Raw genomic sequence first — 16291 nt, 5'->3', positions numbered from 1 at the left:
GAGCAGCTGCATCACTTATTTTTCCTGGGTTTTGTTTCTCTCTCTCTTTTTTATTGTTTTCCTTTTCATTACAATTTATTATTATTCTATTATTTCAATCATTAAACTGTTCTTATCTCAACCCACAAGTTTTCTTACTTTTGCCCTTCTGATGCTCTCCCCCATCCCACTGGAGGGGGTGGGGAGGTGGGGTGGGTGAGCGAGCGGCTGGCAGGGGTCTATTGACATCCCTCTCTGGGACACCGATAAGGTTATGGAGCTTGACTTCAATCAGTTACCTGAGGGTGATATATCAAATTTCAAGGCAATACTGTCTAAAGTATCTCTTGATTCCACAGAATATTCAATAGTCCCTTTAGGCTTTTGAAAAGACATTCGTCACCCATCTTTCTTGTCTGGGGTCTTCTTCTGGCCAGTGTCTTGCCATTAGTGATGTACTTGCAATTAGTTTTTAGAAATTTCTCTGTATATGCTTATAACAAATTTATTTTAACACGTTCTGGTCAGATCTGTCATTATCTCAACCCTTCGTGCCCCACGTTGGGCACCAAAAAGGACTGTCGTGGTTGAACTCCAGTCAGCAACCAAGCACACACAACCGCTCGCTCACCCTCCCCGCTGGCAGAGCACGGGAAGCTGAAAAGTCCTTGACTTAGTATAAGCACTGCTTAGCAACAACTAAACCATCAGTGTGTTATCACATTATCCTCACGCTAAATCCAAAACACAGCACTATGCCAGCTACTGGGAGGAACATTAACTCTATCCCTGCCGAAACCAGGACAGCTGGTTTACGCACATAGCAAATAGCACTTTCTGAGCCCAGCTAGCTTTTGGCTTTAGAAATTGAGCTCCTGAGATAAGACTGCATCTTCAGACAACTTTAACCACGTGGCATTTAGCAGAACTAGTAACAGAGTTGAAGGAAAGGCTAGCTGGAGTAGCCTAGAGTCGGAGTAGCTTTGCCACAACTGCTAAATATTCACACAGAGGGAACTGCGTGAACATTTTTCTGGAGAAGAAATTTCTCTGCATCTCTGAAAGCAGCTCAGCTTTATCTGACATTCAGGAGCTGGGGTAACTTCACTCCATTTTTAGGGAAGTTATTTTAGCTTTAGGAAAGCCCTTACCCGGATCAGGAGAATGGTTTTGCTGCCCAGAGCCTGGCAGAGAGGTACGAGATGGACTAATGCCTCTACTGGGATTTGTGGCACCTTGGGATACATCTTGCTGACTCTCCCATCGGCCCTAGGTGGGGGGGAAAAAAGGTTGTATTTTTCAAAGTTAGCACACCAGCAAGAGTACAGCAATACTTACATACCATGCCAGCCTGCACAGCCCCTTTGCAAAGTTCAGAATGCACAGAGCTGAGGAAAGACCCTTCCCCAGAGGCATTTTTAGTTGAAACACCCAGTCCTGCAAAGATAAGCACCCCCAGCTCCCATCAGCATCAAGGCACATAAAAAGTCTACTTATAGACCTTAAAGCTGTAATAGTTCACTCAATTGCACAGCTGTGTTTTAGAAGTCACAACCAGGTGAAAAGTTACAGCCAGGTGAAAATAAAATAGTACTGTCTGCCCAAAATGCCTAAATATTTTGTGTATCTGCTCAGGAAGCGGTCACAAGTGAAATCGGGATATAGAGAGTGTCAGAGGGAAGGGGTGAGGACAGACACAGCTCTGAACAAGAAAAGAAATATAATCTTAGACCTAAAGGTTGGATGTTAGTGCCTAGGGTCAGATAATGGAAGAGCTGATGAGATCAAGAGGAAACAACTGTGGTAGTGCAATTTTTTTTAACAGCCTGGAAAAGAGGGAGATGGAATACACGACAACAAGCTGCGGATACCAGGAGCCAAGAAAAAGATTAAGTAAAGACAGGTTAGAATCTTGACATGGTTAGTGAAGATGAAACATGATGAGGAAATGGCCTCAAGTTGCGCCAGGGGAGGTTTAGATTGGATGTGAGGAAAAATGTCTTTACTGCAAGAGTGGTTAAACATTGGACCAGGCTGCCCAGGGAAGTGGTTGAGTCCCCATCCCTGGAAGTATTTAAAAGACGTGTAGATGAGGCGCTTAGGGACATGGTTTAGTGGGCATGGTGGTGTTGGGTTGACGGTTGGACTCGATGATCTTAGAGGTCTCTTCCAACCTTAATGATTCTATGATTTTCAGACCTGCAAGAGCCTGAGTGTAGATGAGGTAGGAAGAAACGGCGACTGAGAAGGTGGTAAGCCATCTGCCTTCCCAAGGTCCCGGGATTCTCTAGCTGGGTTTTCACATGGATCCCAACGGAGGTAACACACCATTCTGCACATGGGGTGCGATTTCTCTCGCTTTTACAAAGGTCCACTGTGGTTTTGCATCTTTCATCTCAACCTTATGGGTCAGAAACTGGCTCAATGACAAAGTCTCTTGGCTAACACAGAGAATCTCCAAGCTAGTATTTCACACCAGTGCACGAGTGTCAAGAATCTATGTGGCCAAATCATTCTTTCCTAACTCTATCATCTTGATATGTAAAATCATTTACAGAGTTGTCTGCAATGATTACACAAAGTGACTGGCCAGAGGGTGTCTCTGCTGAAAATTTCATGTGGACACAAGACCAGTATATTGCTTCACCAAACTGTGCACCACGTTAAGTGTGCAGAGCTGAAAGGTAGGCACTGAAATCCATGTGGTTGTCCTTCAAACTTCTGATATAGGCCCACTCGTAATGCCTGCCAAAGTGGTTCCTTTGCACTGCTAAAGAGTAGGCGCTAATAAAACTATATGGTGCTAATTTACTTTATTTATAGGAGACCTTAAGGCAATTCAATATCCATTTAAGAGTCTATGTGCCAAAAGAATCTGGTCTTAAATGCTATAAGAAGTCTCAATGACTTGTGGAAAAGTGTTGTCCTGCAACTCATTTGTGTCAAGTAGCAGAGTGCCCTCAGGACTACAAGCTTGCAAAGTTTCACCTTTCCAGAAACAGAGGTTGCAAAGACAGGATGGTGCAGCCAAACCGATACAAATTTAAGTCTGATCCCACTTCTGGTAAAGAGTTATGCTATGGTTAGTACAATATCTGTACTTGTCTGGATTATATTGTACCTGTATCTGAATCTTGCTTGTTCTTTTAAAAGACATACCAGAAAGAGAAATACTTTCACGAGATGGTACAGTGAACATACTAGAAAGGAGTCACAAGGGATGGATAGACTTGCTACATCCCAGAGCACAAGTTTCATGTGTTTTTCCTGGAGGAAGAGGGTGGAAATGTGCCTTTTCAAGAAGCTTCTCGCTATTGGATGCAAAGAAATAATCCGACCTTGAACACAAAAATGACAGGCAGCTAAGCTAATCTTAACGGTAACTTGAAGTCATGAATGTTTCACAAATAATAAATAAGCTAGGATAGGAGGAATAGATTTCTCCAATGGGTTGAAGGTCACACTGAGCAGCCCAGAGCAAAAATCGTTTCCATTTGGATCTATAAGTTAGTCCCACAGAAGCTCTCCTGCTTTGAATAGCAAGTAACTTGCACTTTGGCAGAGCAGCACCCGTCTTCAGACCTCTACTAGCTAACATCCGTATTATTTGATGTAGAGACAACAGGCGCTATTTCTGTGAAGTAACATTTGGGATACCTAAAGACTAATGGATGTCTGAGTTCACTGGAGGCAGCCATCCTGAATGTCAAAACTGATATAACCCAGGCTGGGACCTAGCAGTAATACCAGGGGTTTGTTTAGTCTTGTATTTTTGAGGACTTTGGTGTTTAAGCTCCTCTTGAAAGCTTCCTGCTCTATCAGCATGGATGATAGAGCTGTTCTACCCATACCTTAAGCCCCCAACTTAAGCATTATCTTTGACCTGCAACTCATTTGCGTCTTACACACATCAAAACGTCATGCCTATGTCTGGAAAATTCTTTCCACAAAATGCTTCTATGAAACAGTCTTTCCCATTCCACTCCCCAGAAACTCTTATTCAGGCTTTTGCAGTCTCATCTTTCAACTAGTGCAGGTTTCTTTCAGGTGGCCTTACCGCATGCAGTCTTGCCCCACTTATATCCATTCAAAACACTGCTTCAGAGTCTGCTTTCTGCCATTTTGATCACTTCACGCGCAGAAGCAGACACTGAAAGCCAGCATGGAAACAGACTATGACTTCAGACTATGCTCAAACTGCCTTCCCCTTCGGGATGTGAAAAGTTTCCTGAAGTCTCCTTTGCTGGCTCCCACTGATGGGTTAGTTTGCAGGAAAAGAGTCAAAACAGGAGAAAAGAGTTAATACTTCATCCAGATGGGGAAAATCTCTCAGTGTAATTTGGTATTTTTTGCATGCACCAGCTCATAATACTTCAAGGAGTTTAAAAAAAAAAACAACCCCCAAAAAACCCCCAAAAAAACCAAAACAGAAGACTATTTGGTGGGAAGTCATCACAAGACTCAAACAATCTTGAAATACTGTTTGGTTTTGTTGCCTTCTGGTCTGGTCTGTCATCAGCCTGGTAGATGTTGGCATAAGGTTAAGAAAACAAACTATGGAAGAGTGCAAAGCATCTGAAGCCTTCTTTTTTGGAGGACATAAAGCTTGATTAGTGTTACTTTTGGATCTTAGGATAATGATGCACTTACTAAAGACAAATGGATAAAGGCTACATGTCTTATTAATTTTCTACCTATAGGCCAAGTCTAAGTGCTTCTGGAGACCACAGAGACATAAGAAACAGAAAGACTATTATGGGAAAGTTTTCTAGCTTTCTAGAACACTGACTCAATGCAGGTAAGGAGCAACTGAATCATCTTCTGAATCACAATTTGTTGAGTCAGAAGTGCCCTTCATTGACTGTTCTAACAAAAACAGTTTCAGGCAAGTATCTCTACTTTCTAGACCTGTTTGGAGAATGATGAAAAAAATTGGAGTAGGTAAGAAACAGAGCAAAACACTTCCAGAATATTCATCTTGTACAGAAAGAATGGCAACGTTTAGTGACTTTTTCCTTAGGAAAAGCCTTTTTTCTTAGGATCTTTAGGAAATTTTGCTTCAGCCTTGCTATTATGGATGACTACATTTTTGACACAATTTTAAATATTTTGCCACGTTAAATAAAATCAAGGTCCTGAGAACAGGAATGTGCACTTGAGAAAAGGATTTGTCTGGCCATATATTTAAGGCATGTTGGGTTTTTAAATAACACTGGCTTTGGAGAGAGCGGAAAGATCATCATTGTAGACTGAAGGTCAGATTTGTTAGGGGTAACGTGAGCCTCAACTCTAAGATGACAGCAAACCATGAAAAAGTAGGTAAATCAGGGCAACAGGTGGAGAAATATTTGCAAAAGAAAATACTGGAGGCAACTGAAAGGCTCAACTGTTGTGTGAAGAATCTGCAGAGGCAAAAGGTAGTTCATGAATGATTGATTTTCCTAAGGTGGATTGAAAGATAACCCATCTCAATCTCACAAAAAGAAAAAATATAAGAATTATTAACTATATTAACTTGATGAAGTTCCCAAGTTTCACATATGCATGTTATATAGCACTCTCACGATTGCTTTGTGCATTCACTAACTGAAACACTTGAAGTCTAAGCAATTGGTATTAAGTGCTGTGAATCTTTCCTCTATCAAGAAGGGTGGTGAGAGAAAGGAAGGAAGTTTATAAATCATTTGCCCAGAGGAGCCATCATTTCATGAATATATTTGGTCTCTGCCAAGTGTCCAAACAGAGGTCAAGTGACTTAATTTAACAAATCAAAAAATAGCCACCGGAAGAATGCATGTCCCTTGATGTATAAACAGCACTGTATCAAAATAAAGTGTTTTATTTCTATAATACCTTCTCCTTCCCCTCTGCCTTCCCTTCTTTCACACATCCTCCGTGAAAAACACCAGGGAATTTATTTCAGGTCAGCACCGACACGCACAAAATCTTTAGAGCAAATATGGGTGATCACTACCTAAGTCATCTGTAGGCTTTACCTGACAACAATTCTTTTCTTGAAGTTGACAGACCATTAAAATGCTGCCACTGGGTAAGAGAAATGAATAGTTCTTGTGTTTTATTATTTTAGCAGTTCAGAAAAGGCTTAGGAAAAGGTGACCATGTAGCACTTAAATGTAAGCATACAGCTGGGACAAAAGGCACTTGTTCTCATGAACAGCGAGATTATTCAAATTGATCTACACGGTACCAATTTGGTGAAAAAACTCTGGTTCCCAGTAAAATCTGAAGGTTCAGTGGCACAATCTTGTCTTACCTGGCTTTTGGATACAAGGCTTTTGAGCTACAAACTACCAGACCTTTGGGAAAGGAAGGCTGACTGTCAAAGACAGAATGGCTATTGTGCAAAGGTATTTTAAGAACAACTCATGAAATTTTTCATCAGGATGTGATTATAGTCTGAAGACGACCTGTAAAAAAAGCCAGAGGTGCCTTCCATTCTTTGTGCAGCTCATTCATCCAGTTTAAGTCAACTGAATTTTTTAAATTCCAATGCAAGCACCCTGGAACGTAAAAATCCAGCTCCGTATCTTGTATCGCCACTAAGAGACTCCATACTCTGGCATCACCTGACATGTGCTGATGTGCAAGATGAAATAAAATTCATCTCACTCTCCCGTAACCATATCTGTAGTGATAACAGGAGTAAAAATCGGCTTTTTCTCATTTAAGCAAGCAGATATAACTTCGAGGTGAGACCAAATGCAGTCCTGTTAACCTAATATGAAACATCCGTAAGACTGTCTTCTGAAGTAAATTTAGAAGGCATCTCTTTGCCTTCTCAGCCAGTTCGGTAGCTTAATCTCATGAGTTATTAAAAAAATCCCAATGGTGACTTAAATATTTCACACGAATGCATATCTCAGTGTGAGAGTCATCCTGCTCTTTGGAAGCTCTCTGTGGTGTCAGTACACAGAGATATTCTTCAATGTTTTTTCAAAATGTGCCAAACCCACACCTCTGCTCCAGTCTGGAGAAGGGCTTTTCTAGCTCTTCATGGGGGTGTGACCACCCATCCACATTTGTAGTAACAAAGATTCAACTATGGCTGCAAGATGAATCCGGGTCCTAATTCTGGAAACTTCTGATCTGCCTGTTTTAGCTGCACCAACACCATCTTTGCTTCTTATTCTAACTTGTTTAATATTCTTGTTTACAGGGGAATGAGTCCTGGCTATTCATAGTGCTGAAGAATGAAGCGGTGTCCACATTCATAACTTCACCAGCGTGAATGGTGCTTTACATAAAGGAATGAGACTCAAGAGTCCTTTCCACAAAGCCAAAAATCCATGGTAAAGACTGCAAGGAATAATAATGTTAAAATTAGAGAGAAAAATGAAGTAATGGAATAAAAGTTAAGGAGAGGAATATTCTGAAATATGTTGAGGGCTCCCACTAATATTAAAGTATGCAGGCTTGACAGATTAGTTCTCCACCCAATTCAGGATGCCGTTACTATCCTGTGACTGATGTTTCTTATGATATAATAAACCACTTGTTTGAGATTAGCTTATTATAGTCACTTGTAAGCAAAACCAAATTCCTGGTAAAATAATGAGTTATGACTGCTGGAGAAGACTTTTCACTAAATTTCTCTGCAAGTGACGACGACATCTAACTTAGCTGAAACTCTGCGTATCAAGCCATTCTCAGATCCTTTACGCCAAAATAGATAGATCCAGTATCACCAGTGTGCTTTATGGTGTCTGTGTGCTATAGGAACATTTAAGAATTTGTTTAACATTTCATTGTGATTACAAACGCTTTCGTTCATCTCCCTACGGAAACTGAACCAGAGATCCATTTGAAATCAGAAAATTCTAACAGGGGAGTTTGCACTCCCCATGTCCTGAGTAACAAGTGCCTTGAAATGAAGACGCTGCAAGCAAGGAGGTAAGCTACACAATCTCAGCTCCACGTTACAGCGGTACAGCGTGTTTGCCAGCGGCTACATCAACCACGGTGAAGAGCTGCAAAACCCCATGCAAACCACTACTAATTAACTCTGGTTAACCAAAGCTTGGTACAACTAAGGGGACAGTCATTCCTCCGAGACTGTTAACATGATACTAAGGATAAACATGTTTTCCATTGGCCCAGTATTAATTTAAAATCATTCTTTCATAGAAATCGAGAGTTGTTAACACTGAACTATCTGAAGCCATAAAGCCTGCGAAAGATTTGGAAGAAACTCTCAATGTTTCTCTCATCTCCAGGCTAAGGTACACGTGACTGGCATATATTTGCTTGCTTTCAGGTCTACCTTTTTTTTTTTCTTTTTAGCTGAGTTGGGGCCATTTCTGAAATAACTTCACCCTATCCAAAGAACTTTGAGAAACGGCATTAAATAGCTATAGCTCTGTAACAAACCATAAGATGTACCCAAGAAGGAGAAACTTCTCTCATTTGTACCAGTTTCAAACTGCATTAATGACAGGCTTTTCAATGGAAAAACTCATTTGCTGTGTACAATGCAAATGAGACACCACCAGCAGCACCTTCAAAGCAGGAAGTAAAAGCATGTAAGTGAGCAAAATAAACTTTATAGTGAGATAAAATTATTATCCCACTCATTAGGTGGGCCTAATGAATTACCTCTGCTGGGACCTTTGGACTCTGAAACATGCAATGAGATAAATCATTGAGGGGAAGGGAGGAGAAAAACAGAAATTATTAAAAACTCTGGTCTTCAATTTTTGCTTTGAAAACCTACAATATTGAAACACCCCACAGTTCTCTCCAAATAGAAGTTGCTATAAGCACTTTATCACCTGCACATACTTTAGCATTCTCTACATGGACCAGATGTGGCAGATTTAGCAACCAATGCTAGAGCGCTACATCAAAATTCTATTATTCCATGCAATTGCATTAGGCATTAAAATACCTTTTCACCACTAGATTCTCCCTTTTAAAATGGCTCTGCTTGCTGGGCAGAATATCTATCAGGAGAAGACCCTTCAGTTTATCTAAGATTTGGAAAATAAGTTTAAATTTCACTTTTTAAAGAAATACTTTTGATCTATACAGTTGTTTTTAAGGAGTGTAATGGGCTGAATTATCACCCACCACAAGCTTAAGACTGCTGGTTTCCCTCTGAAGGTCAGAGACTCTCTTCAAAGGCCTCTATTCTGTCCTAGAGGTGGACCTGAACTTACATATAAACCCAAATTTGTGCCTTACCCAGAAGGTTTGCATCCAGCCAGGTGAAAGCTTTGGAAGAGCTCTGAAGCTTGACAATGAGAAAATTTCCCCTGATAAATGCAATCCTGTGTGATGGATGGCTACGTTTAATCTTGTCTGCTCAACTCAGGTCTGCCATCGTACATCGCACAGCGGTTGGCAGCAGTGCTGTATGACCGACAAAGGCCTGGGAACTTTCCCAGAGAGGTCTAGTGTCGCACATCCAAAGGTAGTTATGTCCTAGGAACAGTCCCAAGGATACAAGGAGCACCATGGGTGTGCCCCACCTTTTACGGATGTTTCCCACTTACGCCCCTGTAACTGGTATACTGTAGTCACTGTAGCTACCTTTTTTCTACAGAAGATTTCCCAGGAGACCTTCAGATACTTACCCGGTTACTGCTCAGGTTATAAGGGGGTGCTAAATCTTGGCGGCTTCCAGAAAGCTGAAATAGTTAAGACAAGCAGAATTATTTCTTAACAAAAACTTAAACAACTGATAAATATGTCTCTTGACAAACACAAGGAAGGGTGAGAAGAAATAGTTTTGCGGTTAAAGCAGAACTGAAAGCCAAGAGATGAAAGGTGAAATTCCACTTATTGACCTGGAAGGAGCCAGAATTTGACAAGTTTGATTACCAGTTCCGTCAATGGATTTCTTTCCAAATTTTGGACAACAGAAGTCTCACCTTTCTTATGCACAACACTGTTACAAAGTTTAAGTTCAGTAAACACTTGTAACTTGCTTTCAAATCTTCTAAAGAAAAAGAAAAAAATCTTCAATTTGATAGCTAAATGAAAAAACCTCCAGGGTTCAGAAAAAAAGAAAAAAAAAAAGCAGAAGTTCTTTTTATGTTACTTTTTCAGATAGTCTGGATTTATGGGGGTGCTTTCACGCATACTAGCCTGTATGATGAAAGCATGAATATGTGCAGATTTCATCTCCGCTTAGCAATTTACATGCTCACAAATAGCACAGACAAACAGAAGGGTCAAACAGAAGGAAATTTATTGCTATACTCCATGACTCCGGCATCACAGGGACCTGTAGTTCAAAGACTGGACCTGCTGCCCTCAACACGCTGCAGATGCCAGCACGGAATACTCACCCGATTCACGTTGGGAGAGCTCAGGCTCCTGCGGTAGAGTTTTCCTTTTCCCATTAGCTGCTCTTTTACAGCAACTTCCTGCCAATCATAGAGAAGCAAAACAAAGAAAATATGCATGTTTTGTAAGAATCTAAGCTCAAATCATCCCAGGATAGTTTTGTCTATACAAGAAAAATGTTTCTAAACAGCCTTATTGCACAGGCTCCTGTCTGTAAAGGCTACTGTAATCTAAAACTTGCACATAATATGGCTGGAAGTGTCAGAGTGGATAAACTTGAACATCTAGTATTGTGCTGATTGGCACACGTAGGATTTTACAGCTAGTTCTGATTCTAGGAGATGACTGTTACAGATGCAAAGACTAAGACTCCCTTTCCTAGCTGAGCTCCTATTTTAATCCTTTAAACTAATTATATATGACAGGGAACTTGCTTTCAATACTTAGAGCGCATCACACTTCACCATTAATTTATACTGGGCAGGCACATACCCTAGCTTGTTTTGCATAACTTTTTGTGCTTGCATAATTTATATCCAGAAGAACATTTTTCAATAAATATTTTTCTCTCCTGTATTTTTCCTGGTAAACAGATCAAGTTACAGTACTTAAGATTGACCCAATCAACGTCTTATTTATTGACGGAATAGGTTTGGTTACTTCAAGGTAGCATATGGGCAAAATGACAAGAATTCTACTAGCAACTTCAGAAACTATTACTAAAGCCCAAAGCTTCAGAAAGCAAAAGCTAATGCCACACAACTACTTTTTCTGAACCATAATTAGCAATGCACAGTCTTAAAAACAAACCAAGCATCCCATAATAACGCATTTAATATAGAGCTCCCAGTCCCATCCATCCATATCGCAGGTAGCTGAGTGAGAACATCTCTACAGAGAGAGCTACATTTGCCTCTTTGGACGTTTGCCACACGCACACTTTGTAAGGCTGAGGTATGCAGTGAAGTGGTGTTTTTGGTTTGTTAGCCATTGTATGCACTTATGAGAACATTTGCATTGCCATACACGGTTCTTAGTAAGCATATTCCCTGCTGTCTGCTACAGCCTTAAAAACAGACCTGGCGCAGACGATCCAAGGTGAGAATGTTCTCCACAGCCAGCACACTCCGCAAGTACTTCTCAATATAGGCTTCAGAGTCAGCTGAAGCTGCATCTTCAACATTCGCTGCCATTCTGGCTAGTGCCTCCCGCTCTTCAGCTCCTTGAGCATCCTAGGAAGATGAAAAGAAATGACATCCTTTTAAAATAAAATAAAAATCTCCCACATCACTCCTGAAGAAAACGCATTTTTAAAACATGCAGGACAGATTCAACATTGTTTGCCCTTAAGCTCAGGGGCAGATTCAGATGTCTTGTTGGAGATTTCTAAAGATAAGCCTCGTTACATTGAAGGAACTTGTGCCATGCAAACTGCACGGGTGCTCCTACCACTGTCACAGACATCTCAAGCTATACGTGGTTACTGTTCTTTAGGTTTTGGTGGTTTGGGTTTTTTTTTGAGAGTCTCACAGTGAGACACTGCCATAGATTAGCAAAAGGGCTGCATTCAGGTATTTCGTAATTAAAAAATGCTCAAACACATTCGGGGCGTTACCTATCCTGTGAGGAAAACAAAATTTCAAGTGACTTCCGAGAAAAAAAACAGAACGTTGCTTGAGAAGCATTTCAACAGAGTGCTAAATACAGCAGAACATAAAAGACAGTCAGGCAGCAATCAGACTTTTGGCTCTTCATGTGTTAATGTTTTTACAAGTGCTCTGACAGAGCATCTGTTTGGAAGGAAAGGATTAGCATCTAACTATGAACATGTTCAGGAATCAAGAGTTGCATAAAGACATTACTTAGAAAAAGCCACTTTGTTATTTTTTACATTTTCTCACGCTCCCTATGTTAGGCACTTCACCTACCCATCTTTACTCCCCCTTTTTCTCTCTCTTTAAAATGTTTCTTCAAGGACCTGAGCAAATAGATGCTCACTCAACAAAATACATAGTGACACTGGTAAGACATAGGTTGCTGCTAAGTCATGGCACGTAAAGGAATATGCTTAATCTTTTATAAGAACCATAGTTTATGCCTGCAGCAGCAAGAGCTAGCATGCTCAAAATAAGGGAAAAATCAAAGTTAGAGGCTCTTATCCAATTTCAGACACACTGATTTCTTATTCACCTCTGGAATATTTGAGACTATCTCAAAAGTGACACCACAGCCAGGAATGGAACTTCGGTGAGACATTCTTCGGAGGAAACTCTGTGCAAAACCCTGTGGGGAGGCAAAGAAAAGGAAAATATTTCCTGCTTTAAGGAAAACATGGTTTAACATATTTCAGCTGAAGTAAATATAGTTTACAAAGAAAGAAGTCCAAACCCAAGAAACTAGCCAATAAATACGTACGAGTCAAAGATTTTAACTTGGAGACAAATCATTTGCTTGTCTGTATTTTAGACACAGAGAAAGGATTAACTTCCTTCATTGCAAGGTGACTGCTTAACCGGCACACAAAGCATTTGCTACTTCTAGAGGTGGGGGTTTGGGTTTTTTTTTTTTGGTAGAGCCCTAGGTGACTTGTCTTGAATATCGACAAGTACAGGCATTAAATTCTTGACCAAAGAGATCGTTATGAAGAATGACTTAAGGGGGCATGGTCATTGTTTATGCTGACTTGGTGCCTTGCAGGGTTAAGAACTGGACTGTTGAATTAATGCAGAGATGAGTCATTCAAAGATGCTGCTGAGACGAACACCCGGGAAAGGTTATTGACGAGGATTTTTAGAAACCTAGCAAGCAAGCCAAAGATTCCCTGTCGAATAAAAGTAAAAAAACATCATGGACTAAATCTGTAGAAAACAGAACTGATGAAGACTTAACACGACTGTAATTATTGGCAGGCTCAATTTATCTACTGCATACACTCTTCCATTCTATATGACAAAAAATTCACCGTTCCCTTTCTGAGAAAAAGCACCAAGAACTGTAGTTCTTCTATTCCTAGCACTAAAAACAGTTTAGAATTGCCTACAGGGTTTCTGGGTGCGACCACACCTCTTCTGCTCTTGCTTCAGATTTTAACTACAGATGTGCAAACAGAATAACAATTCAGGCTTTCTGCTTTGTCATTATCACTGCTACGGGAAGCTGGATTCTGAGACAATGCTGAACAAACTCTTCCTCACCATCTTTCTCAAGAATTAAATATTTTTCAGGACACAATGCTGCAAATGGAATGACAACCTTCTGCTTTCCGTTTATCAAACATCCTGCTCTCACCTACACATTATTGTAAGAGCACAAGCCAATTGGAAAACATAGAAGACCAAGAGTGATTAACTTTGACAAATTACACAAGGGGACTTCTGCTCCAACTATTGCTAGTTTATCTCTAATATCTGGATGCATAAATAGAAATGGTTAGCAGTAATGTGTGAACTTACTATAGGAGTAGGGAAACACACAAGTTTCTTCTGATGCACCGTTTTTGCAAAACATGAACTCCAAGCTCATGAAAAGTTAACTCTTTCCACTTTTTCCAGTGATTGGGGATAAAGCACTTAGTAGTTAATACAAATAATACCGACTCTCTCATACTTAGATGTGACCGAGCCTTTAAAAAAAAGCTGCATTATCATCCACAATATAAAAGGTACTATGAAAATTACCCGGCAGCTTAAAGTCTTGATAAATGCCATTGATAAGGTGCTTCCATTCAGGCAGAGATAAAGGCAGATAAAAGAAAATAAGAGTCACAGCAGCAGCATATTGCACAAATCACAGCCTTCCCCTCTTCAAGTAGTGATAAATGTGGGGCAGAGTGAAAGTGTGAAGGATTAATAAAAGATATACCTGTCTGCCATACACATTAACACAAATGCGCTTGCGCAACACTAATTGCATTTCTGCAGGGTGGCTGAGCTGGACAGTGGCTCTCACAATAAGGTAAACTCTTTCATCTGCTGCTGTTCCTTTACTGAGCTGGATACAGTCGTGGACTGTGGAATCCCATGAGGCTTCTGCTTTCACCTGCAAAGGAAAAAAATGTATCCTCTAATAAGCATAATTAGGTGTATAATTAACTGTAATTAATTAAGCATAATTAACAAAAATACATAATACATAAATTTTGAGAGTCAACTTCTCCATTTCACTCCCTATGAAGAAAAATCCCTGCGCTTTACAAGAGGCCATTTAAAAATCAAGATTAGTTTGCCAAATGACGACGTTGGGATTAAAAATGCCAACTTGCTCAAACTCTGGAACATTTCCTCTTGAAAAAGAGATCTCTGAATACCCAGGATCATTGCAAATAAATTATAAAATATGCAGAACTACAGGACCATTTGGCCTAATATATTAACATAAACCAGAGAGCAACAGAGATTGCAGTGAAAATCTTCCATCACACCACAAACTCTCCTGTCTGTATTTGAGAAATAACTTTGCTGAAACATTTCTAGCAATACAGCAAAAGCTGGAATTTCTCTTCCTGAATGTTAAAACATAAAGTATTACTGAAGATTTAAATGGTTGGTCTTCAAGCCGTAAGAAAAACAGCCTGGTAGCCATCTTTCCAGGCTTTAAAAATGAAACAGAACAAAAAACCTACCCAAACCATCAGGAATAAAGCTCCTCTAAAAATATACAAAGAAATAAGTTTCAAAGTAAGGAGCAAAATTTTAAGGTAAAAAAATAGATCAGAGATTCTAAACCTAATAGCAAAAATTATAAACCAACAATTGTAAAGTTGTGAAACTACGAGCTATGTGGCAAAATGGAGTATAATGAATGTGACAATGCAGAGGTAAATGTGTTCACCGTAGCAACAGTTAAGATTGTTTGGTTTGTCAGCTAGGGGCTTCCATACTCTCATTTGCTCAGGGGTTTGGTTTTGTTTTGTTTTTTTAAACACGAACTCAGAATCTCAACCTTTTGTAATGCTTGGATTTAGATGAAGGATAATCCTTGAGTTTTATTATTTTTCAAATCATGATTATACTCCTAGCTAATATTCCCTGAAAACACAAAGTCAGTCATATACGACACAAGCATTGCCCTTTGTATGCCCTCTTTGATGCATTATTTTCACATCTGAATATATAAAAACTAAAAGACACCTGGACTAAATATAATGGTCTGCATCTCTGCTTACCTCACTATCATGATGCTTCACAATCTGCAGTTCAAAGAATTCCTCCTCCTCTTCTGCAACAAGCGTAGCATCCCACCCACCTGCTTCTGGGTCATCAAGGTTATCTTGGGAACTGAAGTCATCAGCTAGAAACAAAAGCGAATGCAGAAGGTGAGGAGACACAAAGCAATTATCCTTTTTAAAAACATCCGGCAAGTCATGAATTCAGATTTTCATCACAAACTCCCAGCTTGGCTACTTAAACCCTACCTACATAAGAAAAGCTCCTCGCATTGTTCCACTTCAGAAAGAATCCCATTTCTACACAGAAAGCATGCACAAAGATTTGGGGACACAGACTCAAGCGTGCCTTATAAAGTCCTCTATTGTGCGGAATCTCCCCCGGTTGTAAACACCCCCTCCTTGCCCACAGGTATATTTTCAGCACTACTGCTCAATCATACTGAGTACATTGCTCATTTGGCATTAGTTAGGTGTTGGTTTTTTTTTTTTTTTTTTTAAATAAAGATAAGCTGCTCGTAGAAAAAGTAGAAATACAGTACTTTTAGATCATGATTAAACAAATCCTTAATCTGGTTTTTGAGAAGAAGCTTAACCTGTTCTGGCTCCAGTCCCTCACCATGAATGAATTATTAACTAGCTCCTCTCTGAAGCCATTTGATATATCAATGCGCTTTTGAGGTGAACAAGCCATCAATGTAAACAGCATTGCAGCAAAGTCCTCCTCACAACAGGCAGCATGCCACCTCCCCACTCTCACCTGATGCTTCCAAGCCAACTGTTAACCCTCTTTTAAACATCCTAACAAGGAATTATTCAACTGATTAGGCACTGTTGGCT

At 40.0% G+C, this 16291-nt stretch overlaps 1 protein-coding gene across 1 annotated transcript in view; it reads right to left on the bottom strand.

The window, feature by feature from the left end:
* The window catches only part of KIF13B (kinesin family member 13B), a 141233-nt gene that overhangs the window by 20073 nt on the left and 104869 nt on the right, over nucleotides 1-16291 (bottom strand). Inside the window, exons 31-38 of the mRNA XM_009319762.1 lie at nucleotides 15452-15576; nucleotides 14149-14325; nucleotides 12478-12570; nucleotides 11367-11519; nucleotides 10290-10367; nucleotides 9573-9626; nucleotides 8593-8613; nucleotides 1131-1248 (exon numbers count right to left, since the gene is read on the bottom strand). Coding sequence (XP_009318037.1) covers nucleotides 1131-1248; nucleotides 8593-8613; nucleotides 9573-9626; nucleotides 10290-10367; nucleotides 11367-11519; nucleotides 12478-12570; nucleotides 14149-14325; nucleotides 15452-15576 — 819 coding nt within the window. The remainder of the gene's footprint in view (nucleotides 1-1130; nucleotides 1249-8592; nucleotides 8614-9572; nucleotides 9627-10289; nucleotides 10368-11366; nucleotides 11520-12477; nucleotides 12571-14148; nucleotides 14326-15451; nucleotides 15577-16291) is intronic.

The sequence above is a fragment of the Pygoscelis adeliae genome, unplaced genomic scaffold (assembly GCF_000699105.1).
Source record: "Pygoscelis adeliae isolate BGI_AS28 unplaced genomic scaffold, ASM69910v1 Scaffold121, whole genome shotgun sequence".
Classification (NCBI taxonomy): domain Eukaryota; kingdom Metazoa; phylum Chordata; class Aves; order Sphenisciformes; family Spheniscidae; genus Pygoscelis; species Pygoscelis adeliae.
Note: the sequence above shows the minus strand (reverse complement) of the source record. Positions and strands in the feature narration are given on the sequence as shown.